At 41.8% G+C, this 27,350-nt stretch overlaps 1 protein-coding gene across 9 annotated transcripts in view; it reads right to left on the bottom strand.

The window, feature by feature from the left end:
* Nucleotides 1-27,350, bottom strand: part of rapgef2b (Rap guanine nucleotide exchange factor 2b) — a 400,973-nt gene that overhangs the window by 254,081 nt on the left and 119,542 nt on the right. For all 9 annotated transcript variants that reach the window (XM_087980151.1, XM_087980144.1, XM_043674010.2 and 6 more), the window contains one exon: nucleotides 17,271-17,354. In XM_087980151.1, coding sequence (XP_087836277.1) covers nucleotides 17,271-17,354 — 84 coding nt within the window. The remainder of the gene's footprint in view (nucleotides 1-17,270; nucleotides 17,355-27,350) is intronic.

Below are 27,350 nucleotides of genomic sequence, written 5' to 3'. Positions count from 1 at the left end.
CATGTACAATTTTTAAATACCTTTTCAAAGTACAACGGCATTGTAGAAAACAAACTTAAGTGGAGCAACTAGCCAAAGCATTCCGTTATTTGGTTGTGCCATTTAGAACAAAGAACAATACAGTACAGGAACAGACCCTTCGGCCTTGCAAGCCTGTGTCACCACATTTTGTCCTTCCATACCAAAACTGTCTTCACTTACAGGATATGTATTCGTCTAGGTGCTTCTTGAAAGCTGCTATTGTGTCTGCTTCAAACACCTCCACTGGCAATATGTTCTAGGTACCCACTACCCTTTGTGTGGAAATACTTGCCTCGCACATCTCTTTAAATTTGCACCCTCGTACCTTGAATCTGTGTCCTTTAGTAACTAAGCCCTTCACCCTGGGAAAAAGCCTCATACTTTCCATTCCATCCGTGCCATTCATAATCTTGCAAGCTTTTTTTCAGGTTGCTCCTCAACCTCCTGCATTCCAGCAAAAACAAACCCAGTGTATCCAACCTCTGTTCATAGCTACAAACTCCACCCCCCCATCTATTCCCCACAAGCCTTTTCAATATCCTCTCCAAAGCATCCACATCCTTCTGGTAATGTGATGACCAGAAATGTACGCAATATTCCAAGTGTGGCCTAACTGAAGTTCTATAAAGGTGCAGCATAACTTGTCTATCCTTACACTCCATACCCCTTCCAACGAAGGCAAGCATGCCACCAGCCTTTTTTATTACCCTATTTACCTGCACTGCCACCTTCAGTGATCTCTGGACCTATACACCCAGATCCCTCTGCTTAACAGTACTCCTTAGGGATTCACTCAAAAATAATTCATAGGCTTCTAAATTGAAGTCTTTTGTTGAATAGCCAATTATCAAGTAAATCTCATCTGTTAAACACAAATAAACAACTGAAAAGAAAAAGATCCACCAAAGCACTTTGATGCATCTCTCCAATAATTTACAGAAAAGCCTAAGTGGAAACCTCAGGTGAAAAAAATATTGATTTGATGAATATTTTGGCTCCCAAAAAAATCATTTACAAAATTTTAAACAGCAAATTAAATATAAATGTTTAAAACTCAGAAGTAAATTTAACATTAGCAATAGCATTTTACAGATTATATCAGAGCTCAGCTTTTACTCCAAAGACTTGAGCACAAAATCCAGACAGGGAAGCACAAAATGCCTTGTAGGAGTATGGCATTATCAGAGATTTTATCTTTTGAAACAGAGAGTAAACTGATTTGTACCTTTTGTGTCGAGAACACAAAAGGCACAAAGGCAATATTTTAAAGGAAGATAAGGGACTAATATTTATCCCACAGACAACATCACTAAAGCAGATTATCACATCCTTACTGTGTTCGAATGGCTGCTGAATTTTCTACAACAGTACAGCAATTCAAAAATATTTTAAAGCATTTTGGGATACCAAGATCTTCAAAAGCACTGCATTAAAATAAGGTCTATCATCTTTCTTTCAGTGTTTATTTTATTCTGAAGAGGAGTCACCGGATGCAAATGCTAATTCTATTTTTCTCCACAGATGCTACCAGACCTGTTGTGTTTTTCTGTTTTTGCAATTTGTTTGGTTCAGACTTCCAGCATCTGCAGTTTCTTGTTATATTTTACTTATGCCTTGCTTTTTATATTAAAAAATGATAGCCCTGAGCATTAATCATCTGAAAAAGTGAATGTAATTTATTTTTAAAATTTTCATTGATTGCATTGAAACATGTTTTCTATAATAATTCATAAAGCAACATGAAGCTTAGTAATTACAAATCGTATTCAGTGAATCAGGATGTTTTATTCTCAGTAATATAGTAATGATTGCATGAATAAGGAACACAATTGAAAGGTTCTTACAACCCCAGTTTTACACGATATCAAGGACAATGAAGTATGATTAAAGTCACAGAAATCATTTTTGAAGTTTTAATAAGATATTTTTCCAAATCTGGATACTTTATCCAAATAGAAAAAGAATGTTCACGTTTCATTGTTGGAGACAACTAGGTCATCCCATATAACAAATATATTGAAATACATTATCATTTAAGTTTTTGTTGCAATTTTAAGATAAAAGACTTTCTGATACTCACCTGCAGAGAATATTTCATGAGGCAAACATATCGAAATGAATTGTTTAGATGAGCACGAATACAACATTCAAGAAGCTTGAAACCATCAAGCAAGCCACTTGCTCTACACTGACCATCACAGTACAGCAGCATCAGTGTGTGCAGGCAACAGATGCACTTCTTTGAGAGCACCTTTTAAATCCACAACCTCTACCATCTAGAAGGACGAGGGCAGCACCCTCAAGTTCCCCTCCGAAGTCAGTATCAGACTTGGAACTAAATCACCATTCCTCATTAGCTGGATCAAAGTTCTAGAACTGGTTCTCTAACAATATTGTGGCTGTGTACATATCACTTTGGCTACAGTCAATCACATTCATATTCCATGAATTAATAAAAAGAAAACTTCCGCAGTATTTTAAGGTTGATGTTAGACTGCACTACAATGTGAGGTGATTTGGTTGCATTGCACTTGTTGCACCCAGCAATCTGCAAATTGTGTCATGGGTTAATGATGATTACAATTCAGGATATTTAAAAACAAGCACAGGTACACAATCCTTTATCCGAAATCCTTGGGGCGAGTTGTTTCTCAGATTTCAGAATAAATTATATTTTCATACTGAAGTTAAAAAAAACTTACTGAACAGCAGACCCACATGTGACTAGTGTGAGCACTGAGACACAATTGACACCTGCGGGTGCTGGGCCACGCCGCTACGTCACATCTGTGACTTTAGTCGAGTGGGTGTGGAGTTGGGTCACCTGTTCGCACACCAAACAACCTTGTTATACATAAAAAGACTTCACGAAAAATCTTCGGTTTTCAAATTTCGGAATTTTAGATAAAGGATTGTGTAACTGTAATTTTAACATAAATTCCCTCGAGGTCTAACAGAATCCCTTGAGTGCTTCATTAAACTTGGTTTGACTGGCATTATTCAATGTGACATCAAGCCCAAGCAATGTGCGATAGCTTCTATTTTGTTTTACACAGAGTGGTAGGTGACTGGAGCTGCTGCCAGGTCAGATGGTCAAAGCAGATAGCAATGTTTAAGACGTAATTAGGCATGAACAGGCTGGGATTAGGAAGATATGGACCATGTGCAGGCAGATGGAATTAGTCTATAATGGCATAATAGTCAGTGCAGAGATGGTGGGCGAAAGGCCTGTTCGTCTATTGTATTGTTCTATGACAGGAAAATGTCATAATCTTGCGGTGAGCAGTCAGTTCACAATTTGACTGGATTTAGTGATGCTGATTTTAGATGTCGTTGCCAGGCAGAAACTAGATAGAGGATAAAGTTGGATGTATTCACTTATTCCTATTGAACCCATTTCCTTCTTACTGTCTGTAAACTAACTTGATCTTTGACCAGATGAACAGGGCACTTGCAAGAAGGAAACAGCAGATAAAATTGATCCAATTATGTTTTTTAGGACCTGATCTGCAATTTCAACCCACAGTGCAAATTGGAGAAACACTATCACCAAGTCAAATTTAAAACTATTTCAGGTTTCTCTGTTGGTTAGGAAGAAAAGGAATACTCCTGTAGGTCTCATTCAGAAAGCTTGGACCTCCATTCTCTTCCCTCTCCACCTATGATCATAGGAAAAAGTGAGAAGAGCTTATGCCCGAAACGTCGACCCTACCACTCCTCGGATACTGCCTGACCTGCTGTGCTTTTCCAACACCACACATTTCAACTCATAATCATAGTCTGATTCTTCATCCATGCACCCAACCTTGAAACTTAATTTCTTAAAACAGGCTGCATGCACCAATCCCTTCTGTCGGCCATTCTGCACACCCTATATTTTCCACAGACAGATGGGACCGTTGTCCTTTTAACTTTGCAATATCACAAAAACGATGAGAACTAGATTAAACACAGACATGAACAATTAGTGTTGTAAATACTTGTAAACAGATACCTCTGCTTTCATAGGGTCATAGTATCTTTTTGGTCCCTTTTCAAATTTCTGATATAATTCATAAACCTCTTGTGCAGATTGATTAAAATAGCATAAAGAGGCCCTGAGGAGTTTTTGCAGTATAGTGGTAGTGTCCCAACCTCTGAGCCAGAAAACTTTAGTTCATAGCATATCTAAACAGATTGTTGAGCAACATTTCATCACCATTCTAGGTAATATCATCAGTTCGCCTCCGGTGAAGCTTTAGTGCTCTGTCCCGCTTGCTGTGTGTCTGGATCTGCTGGGGTTGGTGGTGTCATTTCCAGATTTGTTGCTGTTTCTGTTTCTTAGTGGTTGATATACAGAGTCCACCTTTACATGTTTGTTAATGGAGTTCCAGATCAAGATCCAGGAATTCTCATGCATATCTCTGTTTGGTTTGTTCTAGAGTGGATACGTTGTCCCAGTTGAATTGGTGTCCTTCATTGTCTGTGCATGTAGAAACAAGTGATAGCTGGTCATGTCTCTTGGTGGCTAGTTTGTGTTCATGTACTCTGCTGGTTAATTTTCTCCTTGTTTTCCCTATGTAGTATTTTTGGCAGTCTTTATGTGGTATTTTGTATATAAAGTTGGTCCTGGTTGTGGGTATGGAATTCTTTACAGTGTGGTAGGTGATTTGTGGGTGAGGAGAAAGTGAGGACTGCAGATGCTGGAGATCAGAGCTGAAAAATGTGTTGCTGGAAAAGCGCAGCAGGTCAGGCAGCATCCAAAGAGCAGGAGAATCGTGTTTCGGGCATAAGCCCTTCTTCTTTGTGGGCTACCAGGATACCCAAAGGTCGGAGTAGTCTGGTGGTCACTTCTGATATGCCCTCAATGTATGGCAGTGTGGCCAATATGTACAGACATGTTGTGTCTTCCTATTGTGGTCTTCATGCAGGTATCAGCAGACTGCACTTTCTGGGTACCCAGTGTTTCTGAAGCCATTGTGTAGATGTTGTTCTTCCGCTATGCACAACTCCAGGGTGCTGCATTGTGTTAATGCATCACCTGAACAATGCAGCTCCATTTTTGGCTGTTGGGATAGTTGCTGTTGTAGTTGAGTACTTGGGCTGTGTGGGTGGCCTTGCTGTATAATTTGGTGCAGAGCTCCCCATTGGCCTACGTTTGACCATTACATCCAGGAAGGGGAGTTGGTTGTTGTTCTCTTCTTCCTTGGTGAATTTTATGCCGGTAAGGATGTTGTTTGAGTTGATGGGTTTCCTCTAACTGTTTGGTACAGAGGAAAGGTGTCAGCTAGATTGTGGATCCACCGTTTAGGCTGGATAGTGGAAACTGATGTCCATTCTGGTCTTTGCATAGCAGCTTCTTCTATTAGCTCTAATATCGGTGATCCATTGATTTGTTTGTATACCTGGCCAGTGAAGATGAAGTGGGTCGTGAGGCAGAGATCTAGTATTTTGAGGATGCTGTCTTTTCTAAAATTGGTGTTGTAGGTTGCCTGCATTTCTGGTCCTTCAAATAGCAAGGCTAGTGCTTCTTTGGCTAGGGTAATCTCTACAGAGATGAACAGTGCTGTCACGTCAAAGGAGACCCTAATCTCGTCCTAGTCTATTCTGGTGTCCTTGATGATGTTGAGGAATTCTTGGGTGGAGTGGATGGATTGGGTTGAGTTGTCCACTAGGTGTTTTAGCCTTTGAAGCAGTTCTTTAGCTAGTCAGTATGTTAGCGTTCCTGAGAGTGAAACTATGGGTCTGAGGAGGGATTCCTAGTTTGCATACCTTTGGGAGTCCATAGGAGTGGGGTGCGTTGGATCCCTCTGGCTTCACGTTTTGGAAGTTAGTCTTGTTAGTTTCTCCTGTCTGATGTAGTTTTCTCAAGCTAACTGTGATGTGGTTTTCCTGTTATGGTGTCACATCTGTCGATAAATGTCGGTATCTGCTAGTAGTGTGCTCGCTTTCTCTATGTATTGTACTCTGTGTTCAATATGACAGTCATATGCCCTTTGCCCACTGGTAAGATTATAATGTTTTTGTCCCTCCTGAAAATGTTGAGGAGCTTTTCTTTCTGGTGTGTTGAGGGTGTCTCCTTCTTTATATCTGCTTAACATTGGAGCCACTGTCTGCCTAATAGTCTGTTCGGCTTCCTCTGTGAGTCCACTCTTCTTTAGGCCAATGGGCAGCTCTAGACAAGCTTAACAGGAAGGACTGTAGATGCTGGAGATCAGAGTCGAGTGTGTGGTGCAGGAAAAGCATGGCAGAGCAGGCAGCATCCGAGGAGCAGGGAATCGACGTTTTGGGCAAGAGCCCTTCATAAGGAATCCTTCATCAGATTCTCCTGCTCCTCAATTGCTGCCTGACTTGCTGTGCTTTCCCAGCACCACATTCTCAGCTTCAAGAAGGTCACCCACATAGAACAAGTATTCAATTACAACAACAACCATTCCAACACCCACAAATGGAGCTGCATTTTAACATTGTTCAAGCAAGCCATAACACATTGCAGCATCCCGGAGCTGCACAGAACAGAAGAACACAGACACAACTTCTTCAGAAACAACAGGTACCCAAAAAGCATAGCTCACTGATACCTAACAGCAGACCACAACAGGAAGTTAAAATATATCCAGACACTGGCCACACTGCCATATATTAAGCTCATATCAGAAATTACCACCAGACTACTCAGACCTCTGGTATCATGGTAGCCTGACAAGAATAAAAGGAGCCCATACCCACAACCAGCAGAACCAACATTATATACAAAATATCACGCCTATTTCAGCATTTTCAGTCATCTTGAAGTCTGTTACTCTGTTCACTTTTTATGACATTATCAAGTTTTATACAATCCATAAACTTCTAAATCTTACTGCCTAAACAATTCAGTCAATTATAAAAACAACAATCAATGGCCCTAAAATTAAACCTTCAGGTAAACTCTTTCAGGTTATTCAAAAGTTATTTTCTTTTAACAAATTCATACTTCGCTAGTGTGAAAGCTGTCAGGAAAAGTATCTCAAAAGTCTGAAACAGCAAGAAAACAACAAGATGTTTCCTGTGCTTTATCAATTGAAGAGGCAGTTTCAGTTCAGATTTAAATCTCAAATATTCATGATAAACAAATACTGAATATTTTAAAATATGTTCTCCAAACAAAACTTCCCAAATAAGACAGTCAGAATTACAGTAGCAGCTTCGGTAGAGATCAACATTCTTTGAATTTGCAATATGGAGGGGGCCAATAAAGTCTTAATAATAATTAACAGAATTTAAGCAGTGCAGCCTCAAGTTCTGATATTCTCTAGAAAATTTTAACAAAACATCAAACTAAAAACGCACTCTTCTTTTTGTAAGCACACTGCACAACAGCAGCAAAAATATTTTAATACAATACTCCCATCTGGCTAAAGCATGACCACTGACCCAATCGCTTTTTTTTAAAATGGGCATTGTAGAATTTGAAACTCAGGGGCTCAAGGCCCTCAATCAATTTGTTTTAAGGTTACAAGTTTGATAATTTTGAGGAGATAATGTTGTACAATTTCAATGCAAAAACAAAATCTGCCCCACTACACAGCTCACAAAACACATTGACTGGAGATCAGGATTCAAATAAGGCAAAACCATTAATTAAAAGGATTTTCTGAACCAGAACTTTAACAAACCAACATTTTTGAACATCAAACACTCTCAGCATGGCACAATTTACATTGAAACTCTCCTCCTTCAACTCAAGTACTAGTACAACCTTAATTTCAGCATTTCTCTCCTTCATTTTTTTTCCAGCCTCTCACTGAAATTATAAAATTTCACCACTTGGGGACTTTAACCTCTTTCTCACCACTTCTCATGGGAGCTTGAACCCCACTTAAACACAGAGACAACAATTCTCACTTAAACACAGAAAACTCAAACCCCAATTAAACACAGAAAACCCAAACCTCACATAAACACAGAAAGCTCAAACCTTGCTTGAACAGAGAGCTCAAACCTCACTTGAAAACAGAAAGCTCGAATCTCACTTAAATACTCCAACTCCAACACAGCATGGAAGACTCAAACCTCAAATCAAACCCACCCCAAGGGACTCGAATCCCAGTACCATTCAGAGGATTTGAATCTCAATTACCCAGCCAGGGGAATTGAACCCAAACAAATGAATACTTTTCACTTGTTAAACTGACCTTACATACTGAATGCTTCCAATACTGTTAAATGACTCTTCATAATGAATGCTTTTACACCTTGTTAACCCATTACCCTTGCCTCCAGCACCCCACTGTTAACTGCAAGTTCTTATCTGATCTGAGACATGCTCAGCTGAACCTCTTGTTTCACAAAACTCAAAACTTAACTCTTTCCTACCTGCTTATGTCCTATACACATTCTCAGTACAAGCAGCAGTTTCTTTAAGTTGGGTGTGGTTCCCACCCAAATGATAATTTTAGTAAGTCCACGCAGTGCAACACACACTAGTTCACTCATGGGACATGGTGTTCTGGCTGGCTAGCATTTATACCCATTCCTAGTTGTCCTTAGGAAGGAGGTGATGAACTGCCCTCTTTAACTACTGCAGTCTACATGCCCTCATTACCCTGAGGGAGGAATTCCAGGATTTTGACCCAATGACAATGAAAGAATGGCAACATATGGATGGCACGGTGGCACAGTGGTTAGCACTGTTGCCTCACAGCGCCAGAGACTCGGGTTCAATTCCCGCCTCAGGCGACTGACTGTGTGGAGTTTGCACATTCTCCCTGTGTCTGCGTGGGTTTCCTCCGGGTGCTCCGGTTTCCTCCCACAGTCCAAAAAATGTGCAGGTCAGGTGAATTGGCCATGCTAAATTGCCCGTAGTGTTAGGTGCAGGGTAAATGTAGGGGAATGGGTCTGGGTGGGTTGCGCTTCGGCGGGTCGGTGTGGACTTGTTGGGCCGAAGGGCCTGTTTCCACACTGTAAGTAATCTAATCTAATCTAATCTAATCATATTTCCAAGTCAGGATGGTGAGTGGTTTGAACGGAATTTGCAGGCAGTGGCATCCCATGGATCTGCTGCCCTTGTCCTTCTAGATGGAAGTGGCTATGGATTTGGAAGGTACTAAGGATGTTTAGTGAATTTCAGCTGTTAATCTTGTAGATAATACACACTGCTGCTATTAAGCATTTGCGGTGGAGAGAATAAATATTGTGCAGAAGAAAATGAGAGAAAACATTGTTTGCTACTCAAATTTATGTCTGTGAAGTCCTTTGATGGAAATAAAAGGTTTTGCTCAAAAATACCAGGAATGCACATGTTTTACATTTAGGGTTTGACTTACATTTAGGGTATAACTCTCCCAATTATGTTAACTGTTGCATAAGTTGCACATGCTTACAGAATCAAACACAGCAGAAGGAAATCATTTGGTTCATCAGGCTTCTGTCAACCCTCTGAAAGAATCCTATTAGCCCCATTCCCTGTTCCTACCCCACAGCCAAGAAAATTTATCTTTTTCAAATCTATATCCAATTTAAATTTGAGGTCAGTTTGTTGACATTACAATAGGAAGCTTAATAAAATTGCTTCACTGTGACATGTCATAGAACGTAGAACTGTACAGCACAGGAATGGGCCCTTCAGCCCATGATGTTGTTCCAAAAATGATGCCAAATTAAACTAATTCCTTCTGCCTGCCTTGGTCCATAACCCAACATTGTTTGCATATTCATGTGCTTATCTAAAAGTCTCTTAAATATCCCTATCGTATCTACCTCCACCACCACCCCCAGCAGCGCGTTCCACACTCCAACTACTCGCTGTATAAAAAACTTACCCTTCACACCTGCTCTGAACTTTCCTCCTCTTTCCTTAAATGCATGCCCCCTAGTTTTAGAAATTTCAGCTCTGGAAAAACATTCTGTCCGTCAACCCGATCTATGCCTCTCATAGTTTTATACATCTAAATCAAGTCTCCCCTCAGCCTCGCCACTCCAGAGAACTGAACCAGAGTTTTTCTAGCCTCTCATTACAGTTCACGTCCTCTAATTAAAAGCAGCATCCTGGTAAACCTGTTCTGCAACTGTCCAAAGCCTCCACACCCTTCCTGTAATGTTGCAACCAGAACTGAACATAAATACTCTAAGTGCAGCCTAACCAAAGTCTAATAAAGCTGCAACATGACACCTTGACTCTTGTACTCAATTTCCTTACCAATAAAGGTAAGCATGCCATCTGCCTTCTTCACCACCCTATCTACTTGTGTGGCCACTTTGAACCCTAAGATTCCTCTTTACATCAATGCTGTTCAGTGTGCTGGCATTAGCTATATACTTTTAAAAGGCAAGGACTGATTGGGGATAGTCAACATGACTTTGTGCATGGGAAATCATGTTTCACTAACTTGACTGAGTTTTTTGAAGAAGTAACAAAGAGGATTGGCGAGGGCACAGTACATGTTCTTTATGGACTTCAGTAAGGCATTCAACAAGATTCCTCATGATAGACTGGTTAGCAAAGTTAGATCACACGGTGTGATATTAAAGAGTTAACTTGCTCTGTTGACCTACACGAGATTGGATGTCCCGAGGCTAGGGTGGGATGCTCCTGGTTTACAGAGAGATTGTAAGAAATTACATTAATTTCTCCTTGTTATTCAAAAGTCTGTTTACATTTTCATCCCCTATTTTGAAATCAATGAGAACATTATAGTTGGAATTCTGACTACTGCCTGTAGGTAAAAAAAATACAATTCACATCAGATCTGGCCATTAAGGGATAATTTGCATTATATTGTTTCTGAAGGTAAGGTGGTCACTGCCTTGTGGCTTGAGTGGCATGTGACCATGAGGGAATGACTGGGGGTTGTCTTGTGAGCATTACTGACTGTGATGTAAAGATTTTGTATAAAGGAAGGACAGTTTCCTTTGTTCAGAGACAGTTTCCCTGGACACGCTTCGCAATCATGGCGAAGAGTGTTCAGGGTTGCTCCAAAGCTTGTACTGTACTGTGCTTAATAAAATTTTGCTTGTTCACAAAGGTTGGCATTATGTGTACAAGAACGTCAGGGAAAAAAATGAACCTAACAATGGAATACAAGGAGAACTAGCCATTTGGATACAGAACTGGCTCAAAGGTAGATGAGGGTGGCTGTGGAGCATTGCCTTTCAAACTGGAGGCCTGTGACCAGTGGTCTGCCACAAGGATCAGTGCTGGGTCCACTGCTTTTTGTCATTTATATTAATGATTTGGATGTGAAAACAGGAGGCATAGTTAGGAAGTTTGCAGATGACGATTAGCACTGCTGCCTCTCAGCGCCACGGGTCTGGGTTTGATTTCAGCCTGAGGCGACTGTCTGTATGGAGTTTGCACATTCTCCCAGTGTCTGCATTGCTTTCCTCTGGATGTTCTGGTTTTCCTCCATAATGCAAAGATGTGCAGGTTAGGTGGATTGGCCATGCTATATTGCCCATAGTGTTCATGGATGTTTAGGTTAGGTGGGTTAGTCGGGGTAAAAGTAGAGTAATAGGGTAGGGAAATGGGTCTGGGAGGGTTACTCTTTGGAGAATCGGTGTGACCTTGTTGGGCCAAATGGCCTGTTTCCACACTGTACGGTTTCTATGTTTATTCTAGGTATATGACACCAAAGTTAGGAGGTGTAGTAGACCGCAAAGAAGGTTACCTCAGTATCTTGATCAGAGGAGTGGCTGATGAAGTTTAATTTAGATAAATGTGAGGTGCTGCATTTCAGAAAGGCTAACCAGGGCAGGATTTATGCATTGAATGGGAAGGTCCTGGGGAGTGATTTTGCTGAACAAAGAAACCTTGGAGTGCAGGTTCATGGTTCCTTGAAAATAGAGTCGCAGGTAGAATAGGATAGTGAAGAAGGTGTTTTGCATGCTTGGTCAGAGCATCGACAGATAACAAAGATCTCCTTACAAATCTGTTTCTCAATTTCCCTCTGACTATTAGGGGATCTATAATACAATCCCAATAAGGCAATCATCCCTTTCTTATTTCTGAATTCAACCCAAATAATATCCTTGGATATATGTCAGGGAATATCCTCCCTCAGTACAGCTGTAATGCAGTTTTTTTGCAGTAGATATTTAAACCATAGGAGGCACATAGGTTAGTTGTCATGGGTGACTTTAACTTGCCTGATATTGATTGAAACCTACTTAGTTCAAATAGTTTTGATGGAGCAGTTTTTGTTGGGTGTGTCCAGGAAGGGTTCCTGATGTAATACATAGATAGGCCGACTAGAGGTAGGCCATTTTGGATTTGGTGCTTGACAACTAACCATGCCAGTTGTCAGATCTCTCAGTGGGATAGCATTTCCGTGATAGTGATCACAACTCCCTGACTTTTACTATACTAATGGAGAGGGATACAAGCAGATGGTATGAGAAAGTATTTAATTGGGGAAGGGGGAATTACAATGCTATTAGGCAGGAACTGGGGCGCCTAAATTGGGAACAGATGTTCTCAGAGAAATGTAGAGATTGCTTAGGAAGCACTTGCTGGGCAGATTTGTCCCCACTGAGGCAAGGAAGGGATGGTAATTTCAAAGAACCTTGGGTAACAAGAGAGAGAATGAACCTTACTTAAGGTTGAGGAGGCAAGGATCAGACAGGATTTTAGAGGATTATAAGGTAGCCGGGAAGGAACTGAAGACTGGACTTCAGAGACTTAGAAGGGGGCATGAAAAAGCTTTCGCTGGTAGGATTACGGAAAACCCTAAGGCATTCTACACTTATGTGAAGAACAAGACAATGGCCAGTGTGAGGGTAGGGCCAATCAGGGATAGTGGAGGGAACTTGTGCCGAGAGTCGGAGCAGGTAGGGGAGGTCCTTAATGAATACTTTGCTTCAGTATTCATTACTGAGAAGGACCTTGACATTTCTGAGGACGGTGTGAAACAGACTGGCATGCTGGAACAGGTTGATGTTAGGAAGGAGGATGTGTTGAAAATTTTAAAGAATAGAAGGATAGATAAATCCCCTGGGCCAGGCTGGATATACCCTAGGATACTATAGGAAGCAAGAGAAGAGATTGCTGCGGCTTTGGCAATGATCTTTGCATCCCCATTTTCCACTGAAGTACTGCCAGATGATTGGAGGGTGGCAAATGTTATCCCCTTGTTCAAGAAAGGGAATAGGGATACTCCTGGGAATTACAGACCAGTCAGTCTTATGTCAGTGGTGGGCAAAGTACTGGAGAGGATTCAGAGAGATAGGATTTATGATTATTTGGAAAACCATAGTTTGATTAGAGATAGTCAGCATGGCTTTGAGGGGGCAGGTCATGCCTCAAAAATCTTATTGAATTCTTTGAGAATATGACAAAACGCGTTGTTGAAGGTAGAGCAGTGGATGTGGTGTACGTGGAGTTTAGCAAGGCATTTTATAAGGTTACCCCTGATAGGCTCATTCAGAAAGTAAGGAGGCATGGTATACAGGGAAATCTGGCTGTCTGGATACAGAATTGGCCGGCCCATAGAATACAGAGGGTGGTGGTAGATGGAATGTATTCAGCCTGGAGCTTGGTGACCAGTGGCATTCCACAGGGATCGGTTCTGGGTCCTCTGCTCTTTCTGATTTTTATAAATGACTTGGATGAGGAAGTGGGTGGATTAGTAAGTTTGCCAAAGACACGAAGGGTGCTAGAGATCTGGATAGTGTGGAGAGCTGTTGGAGATTGCAACGGGACATTGACAGGATGCATAACTGGGCTGCTAAATGGCAGATGGAGTTCAACCAAAAATGTGAAGTGATTCATTTTGGAAGGTCAAATTTGAATGCAGAATACAGGGTTATGGGCAGGATTCTTGGCGGTGTGGAGGAACAGAGGGACCTATGGTCTATGCCCATAGGTCCCTCAAAGTTGCCACCCAAGTTGATAGGGTTAAGAAGGCGTATGGTGTGTTGGCTTTCATTAGCAGGGGGATTGAGTCCTGGAGACCACACTTGGAATATTGTGTTCAGTTCTGGTCACCTCATTACAGGAAAGATGTGAAAGCTTTTGAGAAAGTGCAGAGAAGATTTACCAGGATGCTGTCTGCACTGGAGGGCATGTCTTATGAAGAAAGCTTGAGGAAGCTAGGGCTTTTCTCATCGGAATGAAGAAGGATGAGAGGTGACTTGATAGAGGTGTACAAGATGTTGAGAGACATAGGTAGAGTGGATAGCCAGAGACCTTTTCCCATGGTGAAAATATCTATCATGAGGGGACATGATTTTAAGGTAATTGGAAGAAGCTTTAGAGGATATGTCAGAGACATGTTCTTTACACAGAGAGTGGAGGGTATTTGGAACGCAGTGGTAGTACAGTCAGATATATTAGGGACATTTAAATGACTCTTGGATAGGCACATGGAAGACAGTACAATGAAGGATATGCAAGTTAGTCTGATTTTAGAATAGGATACAAGGCCGGCTAAAAGGGCTTCTACTGTGCTGTACTGTACTGTTCTATGTCAATAAGTGTGGTGCTGGAAAAGCACAGCCAGTCAGGTAGCATCCATGGAGCAGGAGAGTTGACATTTCAAGCACAAGCTCATCAGGATTGGGGGTGGGGAGCGCAAGGGAGCTGAAAGATAAATGGGAGGTCGGTGCGGCTGGGCGGGGGAAGGTAGCTGGGAATGCAATAAGTAATGAAGGTGGGGGTGATGGCGATAGGTCAGAGAGGAGGGTGAAGGGGATAGGTGGGAAGGAAGATGGACAGGTAGGACAGTTCAAGAGGGCAGTGCTGAGTTGGAGGGTGAGATCTGGAAAAAGGTAGGGGGAGGGGAAATGAGGAAAGTGGTGAAATCGACATTGATCCCATGTGGTTGGAAGGTCCCAAGACATAAGATGAGGTGTTCTTCCTCCAAGTATCGAGTGGCTAGAATTTGGTCGTGGAGGCAGCCTAGGACTTGCATATTCTTGGCAGAGTGGGAGTTAAAACATTTGGCTACAGGGTTGATTGGTGCGTGTGTCCTGGAGATGTTCGCTGAAACATTCCACAAGTTGGCATCCCACATCGAGAGCAACGGACACAACGGACATAAACACCTTCCACCCTGACCTCAAATTCACCTGGCCCATCTTGGACATCTCCCTCTCCTTCCTGGACCTGTCCATGTCCATTCCTGGCAACTGACTCAACATGGATATCTACTTCAAACCCACCAACTCCCACAGCTACCTGGACTACACCTCCTCCCACTACTCCTCCTGTAAAAGTGTCATCCCTTAGTCCCAATTCCTCCGCCTCCGCCACATCTGCTCCCAGGAGGACTAATTCAACTCCAGAACATCCCAGATGGCTTCCTACTTCAAGGACTGCAATTTCCCTTCCCACGTGGTCGATAATAGCCTTCAGTGCTGGAAGGTGCTGGAGGTGCTGGAAAATCTCTGCTGGATATGAAAGGCTCCTTTGGGGCCTTGGATGGAGGTTAGTGTGGAGGTGCAGGTGCAGATTTTACGCCTCTTATGGTGGCAAGGGAAGGTACTGGGAGTGGAGGATGGGTTGGTAGAGACGTGGACCTAACGAAGGAGTCATGGAGGCAATGCTCTCTGCGGAATGCTGAAAGTGGTGGGGAGGGAAATAGTTGTCTGGTAGTGGGGTCTGATTGTAGGTGTGGAAATGGCGGAGAATGTTACGTTTTAGGTTGGTGGGGTGGTAGGTGAGGACCGGGTTGGGGGTGGGGGGGAGCGGGGGGTTCTGTCCTTGTTGCAACTGGAGGGGTGGAGTTCAAGGGCAGAGGTGCGGGAAGTGGAGGTGTTGCACTGAAGGCTATTATCGACCATGTGGGAAGGGAAATTGCAGTCCTTGAAGTAGGAAGCCACCTGGGATGTTCTAGAGTTGAATTAGTCCTCCTGGGAGCAGATGTGGCGGAGGCGGAAGAATTGGGACTAAGGGATGGCGCTTTTACAGGAGGAGTAGTGGGAGGAGGTGTAGTCCAGGTAGCTGTGGGAGTTGGTGGGTTTGAAGTAGATATCCATATTGAGTCAGTCGCCAGGAATGGACATGGACAGGTCCAGGAAGGAGAGGGAGATGTCCAAGATGGGCCAGGTGAATTTGAGGTCAGGGTGGAAGGTGTTTGTGAAGTTGATGATCTGTTCAATCCCCTCGTGGGAGCACAAAGTGGTGCTGATACAGTCACAGATGTAGCGGAGGAAAAGGTGGGGAATTGTGCCGATATAGCTGCAGAAGATGGACTGTTCCACGCACCTGACAAACAGATAGGCATAGCTGGGGCCCATGCGGATGGCCATGGCAACCCCTTTGGTCTGAAGTAAGTGGGAGGATACGAAGGAGAAATTGTTGAGGGTGAGGACCTCACTTTCTCGCTGTTCTATGTTAATCAGTTGGCAACTTGGAAGTGAAAATGCAAGAGATTTTGGCAATGGTGTTTCAGTTTCAGGACCAGACAAAACAAGATGCAAGGCTGGATGAAATTTGAAAGAGTGTGATCAGAAATTGCCTCCTTTGTGATTGACATGATCAGCACAGAGGGGTCTCATGAGATGGTCAGATTAAGAGGGTGATCTTCAAGAGGGAAGTGTTCAGAGAGTACAAGAGAGCAATGAATTTAAAGACACGCTGAGATGTAAACTGAGAAGTCACTCAATACAGAGGTAGATTGTGAGTAGGGGAACAGGAGAGTGGTCAGCAAAGATTTGACGAGAAGCTTAATGCTTGACATGATATTTGAGTAGGTGGTTAGAAGTAGTGGGGAAGTTTCAGTTGGGTCCGTTAGCATAACTAGTGAGCCAGGTTTCCATAAAAGACCTTGATGTCCACACAATAATCCATACAATACAGTCATGAATGCCAAAAGCCTTTGCTCAAAGAACTAAGCTGACTTCCAGGAGCCGTGGAGAGGACTGATAGCTGATTTATTGGCACAGTCCAAGGGTCAGTGAGCAAAGGGGTGAATGAAACCAGAAAGATCAGCAGGATTATCTTCCAGGGATACAATTACTGGTGAGAGAGTAAATTGGCAGTATTAGTGCTGCTACTCAATGACAGCACTTCAGAGATGTCACAAAGGTTCTGTTTGTACAAAATAAAATTTTCAAATCATTTTAATTTCAATAAGATCATTCAATATCAATTGCAAGTTAATCAGCTTTCAGTTTATTAAAACGCTGACATGTATTCAACTAACACATTAATTCAACATGTTAATAAATATTACAAGATAAATTGATTGTCTTATAATGTGGACAATTAGAACATTCAATAGTCATACACAATATCCTCTATATAAAAAAAAGAGTACAATTTTGTAAAAATTTGTTGACTGCAAGCATACCTGCTTCTAGGAAGAAACATGGACTCTTTGATGAATACAGAACCAGACAAGAGAATGTACCAACATGTGCCAATATCATCAGGGCTAGAATAAAAGAAAATAAAATGAGTAATGCAAATGACAGAACTTAAGGAAGAAAACCACCACAAAACTAACTATATGAAATTGTACATTGAAGTAAACATGTAGAAATTGTATACACCTACAAGGCTCTATGGATATGTTGAAACAAGCTTCCACGTGAGTACAATATATATATAATTACTTCCATACTGTACTTATTTAGTTTTGATTCATCCATTTAACATTAATACAGATTTTTTTGGAAAAATCACAGATTTTCAGGTTTAAACTGCATGGTCACCTTTGCAGACTATCAATACAATAATGACCATATTCTACAACAAACACGCAATCGAGAATACATCAAAAATTTTGCATACAAATGTCCAAAACCTCGTTTCCTGTTGTCATCTTTATTACTTACCTACTGCAAGTTCCCATGGAAATCATTTGCATAACATTTCACTTAATTCGCACAGCTCAGCAGTTTATTTGCACTATAGAGAAATTTAAGCTGTAACCAACTTTATTCATCTTCTGATAGTTGCAGTTTAATTACAATAGAAGTGGAAAACCCATGTAAGATCCAAATTTTGCTCAAAACTGTTAACTTACCTATTTTTCTAATCAATGTGTTCAGAGATGTTATTACACACCTCTGAAGCAGGTGGGACTTGAGCCCAAACCTCCCAGTCCAGGGGTAGGGACACTACTACTTGTGCCACAAGAGGACCTCTATCCCTGGTTCACTTAGCTCCAAATTTTAATTATTATTCACCTGATCTTCATTTTGACCCATCATGATGGAAGATCAATTATACTGTGTAAAACAATCAAATACCTGCTTGTTAGCATCTTATGGCACAGAAGGTCCAGATTGAAATCCCAACTCATAGCCACAAAGTTGCATCACAAAATGTTCAAACTGGTTGTTTATAAAAACATATTTGCCTAAATTTCACAATTTGAATTAAATAAATATTTGCATTTATATGGTCACTAACTGTATAAAAACATCCCCTAGTACTTCAAACAGGCAAATTAAAAAATGGACATTGCATCAAATAACAAGACAATACTGAGCCAGCACAGACCAAAAGCTGAATCAAATAAATAAGTCTTAATGTGGTATTAACAGCGAGAAAGCCATCAAATTTTCAGAAAAGGAACTCTGGAGCATGAAGTCTAAATGGCTCAATTCATACCATAAATGATGAACTGGAAGAATGCACAAGGGAGGAGAGAAATTGAGAGTTCAAGTGATTTTAAGGGCTGGAAAAGGTTACTGTGATGAAGAGAGGCAGAGCCCAAGAGGACACCTTTTCAACAGAGCAATGAATGCTGAGGAGACAGCAAGGGGAGATTGAAGACATCAGGGATAAGGAGCCAAGTCAACACTAAAGCAAAGGAAAGAGTTTGGATATCTTGAGGTCGGGTTGGAAGAACAAATTGAGGCTTGAATTCAGTCAAAAGCAAGAAATTTTAGGAGGTGAGATAGGTGAAACAACATGCCACAATTTGGAGATGCTGGTGTTGGACTGGGGTGTACTCAGTTAAAAATCATACAACACCAGGTTATAGTCTAACAGGTTTATTTGGAAGCACTAGCTTTCGGAGTGCTGCTCCTTCACGGTTGCCCGATAAAGGAGCAGTGCTCCAAAAGCTAGTGCTTCCAAATAAACCTGCTGTACGATAATCTGATGTTGTGTGATTTTTAACTTTGAACATGCCAGAAAGTGAAAGTTAAACTGATAAGCATTTTGCCGGAGGGCCACATTGATAACACTAAAGTTTTGTGAGGCAGGTGACAAGGTATAGCCACACAGTGAAGTTTATTAAGTATAGAATCAGATAATCCCTACAATGTGGAAGCAGGCCATTTGGCCCATCAAATCCATATTGAACCTCCAAAGAGTTGCCCACCCAGACCCAAACCACTACGCTATCCCTATAATCTTGCATTTCCTATAGTCAATACACAAACCTGCACAACCCTGAACACTATTTTTCTTTTATCTTATGGTGTTAGGTGCAGTATGTCAATATGAATAGAGTATTGGATAACTAACAGTTGGAATGAGAGAGTAATTTTCAGGATGGCAGCTAATGCAGTACAACAGGGATCAGTGCTGGGGCCACATAATTTACAATATGTATCAATGACTTGGATGAGGAAAGTGAATGCACAACAGCCAAGTTTGGACATGATACAAAAATTGGTGGGAAGGCAAGTGGTAAAAATGGCACAAAGTCTGCAGAGGATATTAGATAGGTTAAGTGTGTGGGCAAAAACGTGGCACATCAAGGACAAATAGGGGAGCTGAATATTTTTTAAACGGATAAAGATGGAAGAAAACCACAGCAGAGGGATTTGGGAATCTTCATGTATCACAAATCACAATCACAAATAGCTAGCATACAAACTCAGCACACAATGAGGAAGGGAAATGGAATGTTGGCCTTTCAATGGAGTATAAAAACAGGGAGCTCTTCTTAAAACTATCCAAAGCACTAGTTAGGCCAAACTGGAAAAGCATGAGAAGATTTTGGTTATCTTATCAAAGGAAATATTATTGGTATTGGTCACAGCCAGTTCTATAGGTTGATCCTGGGTATGGAAGTCTCATGAAGTGGCTTGAGAGGCTGAACCTATATTCAGTGAAGTTTAGTAGAATAACAGGCAACCTTACAGAAACATATACGATTCTTAGGGAACATGACAGAGTAGATGCTAAGAGGTTGTTCTCCCCTTGTGGCATAATCTCAGACTAGGGACTACCATTTAAGACACAGATGAGGGGGAAGTTCTTCTCTCAAAGGGTAGTGAATCTGTGGTATGGTTACCTGCAGAGGCTGGATCATCAAGGCTGAGATAGATTTTTAATCTGGAAGGGGAGCAAGGGTTATGGGGATAAAGCAAGAAATTGGAGTTGAGGATAAAATCAGGCATGATCTCATTGATTGGTGGAGCACTGAACGGTCTAATTTTAGTCATGTCTTATGGTTTTATTTATGCAGTGCTGCAGGAAAGCTTCATTCAGCATTAGCTTTGGTGTTCATATGTCATACAGGTAGTTCTCCTATAACGTGCATTTACTAAACGCAATTTGGTTGTAATGCAATTTGTGAATTGTGGACCTTTTTATTATCAAGCAAACTCCCGTTCGCAGTGATTCCATCTCCAGCACAAGCTGAACAGCAAATGCCAGGTTCAGGATCCTCTGTCTGCAAAATGCAAATTCAGTGTGTTCAGCCAAAACAGGAATGCAATCAGCTCTGCGAGCCTTGAAACTTAGTTTGAATCTGGGAATTGTAGTCTAACCAGTGGGGGGAGGGAATCTTGAGGAGGACTGGATACCCGCATCAGCATCATGTGGTCACTCAGCTTGCACGCTTTCTGGTGAAGAGCTTTGGGAAACGTACAGTGCTGTAGTCGGTGATTTTAGTGTTAAAGTGTTAAATTTATTGTATTATTTCACTAAAATATATGATTAAAAGATTTACTTAGATTGTGCTATTGTTCGTGTTAGGCTAACTATTATTTTTATTTTGACTTTTACAGATAATTTTGATGGTTTGCCCCAACCCTGTTTTTCCCATTGGCCGCATTATTTATATTGTGTCATTTTCTATAACATGGTGTCACAATTACAGCTTTATAGAATTACCTGCATTTTAAACTTCAGTAGTTTCTGTTAAGTTAACCCAGATAGTGCTTTTCAAATGGAATTGTTATTACCTCCAGTTTTGACACTGAAGTGAATATTCCTAATTACAATCAATTCACCTGGCCTAGTAGAACTTGCGAGATTTTACATTACAGCTTAAGGAAAAACTGATAACTTTTAAGGAACTTTTATTTTGTTTTAGATCTTCCCAGAGGCAAATTGTATGTGAAACTAATACAGAAATTGCTGGAGAAAATTCAGCAGGTCAGACAGCATAGAGTTCTACACACAGAAGCAGACTCATTGGTCCAACTCGTCCATGCAGACTAAACATCCCAATCTGACCGAGTCCCATTTGCCAACGTTCGGCCTGTATCCCTCTTAACCCTTGCCATTCCTACCCATCTAGGTGCCTTTGTAATGTTGTAATTGTATTTATCTCTACCACTTCCTCTGGCAGCTTGTTTCATATACACGTCACCTTCTTCATGAAAAGTTTTTCCCTCAGGTCTCTTTTTGAATCTTTCCACTCTCAGCTCAAACCTGCACGCTCCAGTTTTGGACTTACTGCATCGTTGGCTATTCGCGCTCTCCATGCCCCTCATGATTTACAAACCTCCAAAAAGTCACCCTTCAGCCTCAGGCGCTCCAGGGGAATTATCCCTAGCCTATTCAGCTTCTTCTTTTAACTCAAACTCTCCAGTCTTGGCAACATCCTTGTAAATCTTTTCTGCATCCTCTCAAGCCAAGGCAACCAAAATGGTATGCCTGGTAATAGAAGTTGACAACAAAATCCTGTGATCAATTTGAATAGGTAATATATAAATTAAGATGGTTACAATTAGATCAGATTAGATTACATTCCCTACAGTGTGGTAACAGGCCCTTCGGCCCAACAAGTCTACACCGACCCTCCGAAAAGTAACCCACCCAGACCCATTTCCCTCTGACTAATACACCTTACACTATGGGCAATTTAACATGGCCAATTCACCTGAACTGCACATCTTTGGACTGTGTGAGGAAACCGGAGCACCTGGAGGAAACCCACACAGACACAAGGAGAATGTGCAAACTCCACACAGGCAGTCATCCTAGGCTGGAATCAAGCCTGGGACTCTGATGCTGTGAGACAGCAGTGCGAACCACTGTCATCAGTGATAACAGATTAACGATATAACCCTCTAATCAGAGCATGCTGTCTTTTTATTGTGGCTAAAGTGATTCTTCCAAATCCATTCAGTTAATACATAGAGTTCACATAATTGCACAAGTAGTGAAAAGACTCATGAGCCAAGGAGGAAACATCAGCCTGGTTAAACTCCAGCAGCACCCAGTATGGACTTATTGGGCCAAATGGCCTGTATCCACACTGGAGAGATTCTATGATTCTATGACTCAATCTGCAAGCTTGGATTGAGAGAATCCTAGACTAAAACACCCAAGTCTCTTTGCACTTCAGACTTCTGAATTTTCTACCCATTTAGAAAACAGGTGTTGCTTCTATTCTTCCTACTAAAGTGCATAACCTTACACTTTCCCACGTTGTACTCCATCTACCACTTCTTTGCCCACTCTCCTAACCTGTCTAAATCCATCTGCAGCTTCTCCGCCTCCTCAATTCTACCTGTCACTCCACCTGTCTTTGTAACATCTGCAAACTTAGCCAGAATGCCCTCAGTTCCCTCATCTAGATCATTAATGCATAAAGTGAAAAATTGTGGTCCTAACACCAACCCTTGCGGAACACTGCTTGTCACTGGCTGCCATCCTGATAAGGACCCTGTTATCTCCACTCTCTGCTTACTGCCAGACAGCCAATCATTTATCCATGCTAGCACCTTGTGTCTGACACCAGAGGCCTTTATCTTACTCAGTAGCCTCCTATGTCAAAGGCCTTCTTGAAGTCCAGGTATATAACATCCTCTCCTTGGATCTAATCTGCTCATTACTTCCTCAAAGAACTCGAGCAGATTTGTCAGGCATGGCATCCCCTTGATGAAACCATGCTGATGTTGGCCTATTTTGCCATACACTTCCAAGTATTCAGAAATCTCATCCTTCACAATGGACTCCAAAATCTTACTCACGACCAAGGTTAGGCAAATTGGCCTGTAATTTTCTGCCTTTTGCCTTCCTCCCTTTTTAAACAGGAGTTTAACGTTAGCAATTTTCCAGTCCTCTGGGATCCTCCCTGCTTCTAGAAATGCCTGAAAGATCACCACTAACGCCTCTACTATCTCCTCAGTTATCTCCCTTAGAACTCTAGGTATAGTGATGGACCTTCATGACATTCTATTTTTCTAGTACCTTCTCCTTGGTGATGGACACCACACAGCTCTACTCTCTCTTGAATTTTTGGAATATCACTCATGTTTTCCACCATGAAAACTGATGCAAAGTAATTATTCAGTTCCTTAACCATTTCCTTGTGCCCTACTAATACCTCTCCAGTAACATTTTCCAGCAGTCGAATGTCCATTTTTTTGCCTCTTTTGCCCTTTATATATTTAAAGAAACTCTTAACAGTCTTCCTTTATATTACTGGCTAGCTTACCCGCAGATTTAATCTTCTCCCTCCGTATTTCTTTTTTTTTGTTGCCCTCTGATCATCTTTGTAAGCTTCCCAATCCTCAACCTTGTTCCTCAGACTTCTAGAGGCTGCACTGTCCCCAACAGAAGATGAGATGCTCTTTTTCACGCTTGTGCTGTGGTTTACTGGAGCACTCATCAGGATTGATAGCAGATGTATTCCTGGCTGTCAAACCCGAGTTTTCTACCCACTAACCTAACCTGCAGGATAGATTAGTGAATATAGGTAGTTGAGAAACAAAGGAAAAAAAAGACAACTTCAAACTACTAAAAATAACATTAATCAAATAAGATCCAGTTTATGCAGTGATACTTTGTGTCTTCAGTTGCACAAGATTTATTTCTCAGACTCAAGAAAACTTTAATATTGACAGCATCAGTAAGCATCCAGTGCAATATAAAGTCCCAAGGCACTTGAGGTCTTTTCAAAAATGTATTTGTCCCATATAAGCTGATAATAGGACAAACAAACATCTGACTGGAAAGCTTGGCAGGTCAGGCAGCATCTGAGGAGCAGGAGAGTCGATGTTTCGGATATAAGCCCTTCATCAGGAATGTGCGGGCGGGGCACAAGGGGGCTCAGAGATAAATGGGAGGGGAGTGGAGCTGGCAGGAGAAGGTAGCTGGGAATGCAATAGGTAGATGAAGGTGGGGATTGACAGTGATCAATCGGGGCGGAGGGTGAAGTGGATAGGTGGGAAGAAAGATGGACAGGTAGGACAGTTCAAGAGAGTGGTGCCATGTTTAGGGGTGTGATCTGGAATAAGATGAGGGGAGGGGAAATCAGGAAACTGGTGAAATCCACATTGATGTGGTGTGGTTGAAGTATCCCAAGGCGGAAGATGAGGCATTCCTCCTTCAGGCATCGAGTGTCTTGGATTTGGCAGTGGAGGCAGTCCAGGACTTGCATGTCCTTGGTGGAGCAGGAAAGGGAGTTGCAGCAGGAGCAGCGAGAGCAGAAACCAGAGGGCTATCAGGAAGGTAAACTGTTCATTTAAAAACGTACGAGATAGCAGAAGCTTCAGGGATTTCTCCCCTCACAAGTATATAAGGTGAATATTTCTGGAGCATCCACAATAAAGGTGGGTGAACTTGCAGCATGGATTGGTGCCTGGGTTGTGGTCATTTCGGACACTGGATAGAGCAGGGACAGGAATGGTTGTTGCAGGTTTCAGGGTTTAGATGTTTCACTAAGATCAGGGAAGGTGGTAAAAGAGGGAGGGGGTGTGGCATTGTTTGTCAAAGACAGTACTATGGTGGCAGAAAGGACATTGAATGAGGACTTGTCCACTGAGGTAGTATGGGCTGAGGTTAGAAACAGGAAAGGAGAGGTTACAATGTTGAGAGTTTCTTATAGGCCTCTGTAAAGTTTCAGAGATGTTGAGGAAAGGATTGCTAAGATAATTCTGGATAGCAGCAAAAGTAACAGGGTAGTTGTTTTGGGGGACTTTAACTTTCCAAATATTGACTGGAAATGCTATAGTTTGATTACTTTAGCTGGGTCAGTTTTTGTCCAATGTGTGCAGGAGGGTTTCCTGACACAGTATGTAGCTAGGCTAACAAGAGGCAAAGCCACATTGGATTTGATACTGGGTAATGAACCAGGCCAGGTGTTAGATTTAGAGTTAGGGCAACACTTTGGTGATAGTGACCACAATTCGGTTATGTTTACTTTAGCAATTGAGAGGGACCGCAGGGCAAGAGTAATAGCTAGGGGAAAGGCAATTATGATTCGATTGGGCAAAATTTAGGATGAATAGGATGGGGAAGGAAACTGTGGGTGATGGGCACAATTGAAATGTGGAGCTTGTTCAAGGAATAGCTAGTATGTGTCTTTCTTATGTATGTACATGTCAGGCAGGACAGAAGTGCTCAAGCGAGTGAACCTTGGTTTACTAAAGAAGTTGCATTTCTGGTCAAGAGGAAGAAGGAGGCTTTTATATAAAGGTGAGATGTGAAGGCTCAGTTAGGGCGCTTGAGAGTTACAAGTTAGCCAAGAAGGACCTAAAGTGAGAGCTAAGAAGAGCCAGGAGAGGACATGAGAAGTCTTGGCAGGTAGGATCAATGAAAACCCTAAAGCTTTCTATAAATATGCCAGGAATAAAAGAATGGTTAGAGAAAGATTGGGGCCAGTCAAGGACAGTAGTGCATGGAATCCAAGGAGGTAGGAAAGGTGCTGAATGAATAATTTTCATCAGTATTCACACAGGAAAAAGACAATGATATCAAGGAGAATATTGAGATATACACTATTAGACTAGACTAACAGGGATTCAGGTTCATAAGGAGGAGGTGTTAGCAATTCTGGAAAGTGTGAAAATAGATAAGGCCAGAAGAGATTTATCCTAGGATTCTCTGGGAAGCCAGGGAGGAGATTGCACAGCCTTTGGCTTTGATCTTTATGTCTTCGCTGTCTACAGAAATGGTGTCAGAAGACTGGAGGGGAGTAAAGACAACCCTGATAATTATAGACCAATGAGCCTTACTTCTGTTGTGGGCAAAGTTTTGAAAAGGATTATAAGAGACAGGATTTATAATCATCTAGAAAGGAATAATTTGATGAGGGATAAACAACAGAGTTTTGGGAAGGGTAGGTCATGCCTCACAAACCTTATTGAGGTCTTTGAGAAGGTGACAAACAGGTGGATGAGGGTAAAGCAGTTGATGTGGAGCATATGGATTTCAGTAAAGCATTTGACAAGGTTCTCCACAGTAGACATTTGCAGAAAATATGGAGGCACGGGATTGAGGGCGATTTAGCGATTTGGATCAGAAATTGGCTGGGGTGGTGGTCGATGGGAAATATTCATCCTGGAGTTAGGTTACTAGTGGTATACCGCAAGGATCTGTTTTGGGGCCACTGCTGTTTGTCATTTTTATAAATGACCTGGATGAGGGTGTACAAGGATAGGTTTGTACATTTGTGGACAACGTGGAAAGATATTGCATGTTACAGAGAGACATAGATAAGCTGAAGAACTGGGCTGAGAGATGGCAAATGGAGTTTAATGTGGAAAAATGTGAGGTGGTTCGCTTTGGAAAGAGTAACAGGAATGCAGAGTACTGGGCTAATGGTAAGACTCTTGGTAGGTGTGGATGAGCAGAGAGATCTTGGTGTCCATGTGCATAGATCCCTGAAAAGTTGCCATCCAGGTTGATAGTGCTGTTAAGAAGTCATAAGGCGTGTTAGCTTTGATTGGTAGAGGGATTGAGTTTTGCAGCCATGAGGTCGTGTTGCAGCTGTACAAAACTCTGGTACGGCTGTACTTGGAGTATTGCACACAGTTATGGTCACTGCATTATATGAAGGATGTAGAAGCATTGGAAAGGGTGCAGAGGAGAGTTACCAGGATGTTGCCTGGTATGGAGGGAAGGTCTTATGAGGAAAGGCTATGGGACTTCAGGCTGTTTTCATTCGAAAGAAGAAGGTTGAAAGGTGACTTAATAGAGACATACAAGATGATCACAGGATTGGATAGGGTGGACAGTGACAGCCTTTTTCTTTAGATGGTGACGGCTGGCACGAGGAGACATAGCTTTAAATTGAGGGGTGATAGATATAAGACAGATATCAGAGGTAGGTTCTTTACTCAGAGTAGTAAGGGCGTGGAATGCCTTGCCTGCAATAGTAGTGGACTCGTCAACATTAAAGGCATTTAAATGGTTAGTGTATAAACATATGTATGGTAATGAAGTATTGTAGGTTAGATGGGCTTGGGATTGGTTTCACAGGTCGGCTTAACATTGAGAGCCAAAT

This window comes from Chiloscyllium plagiosum, unplaced genomic scaffold (genome assembly GCF_037043375.1).
Source record: "Chiloscyllium plagiosum isolate Xiang-an unplaced genomic scaffold, Cpla_swu_hap1 HiC_scaffold_36, whole genome shotgun sequence".
NCBI classification, from domain to species: domain Eukaryota; kingdom Metazoa; phylum Chordata; class Chondrichthyes; order Orectolobiformes; family Hemiscylliidae; genus Chiloscyllium; species Chiloscyllium plagiosum.
Note: the sequence above shows the minus strand (reverse complement) of the source record. Positions and strands in the feature narration are given on the sequence as shown.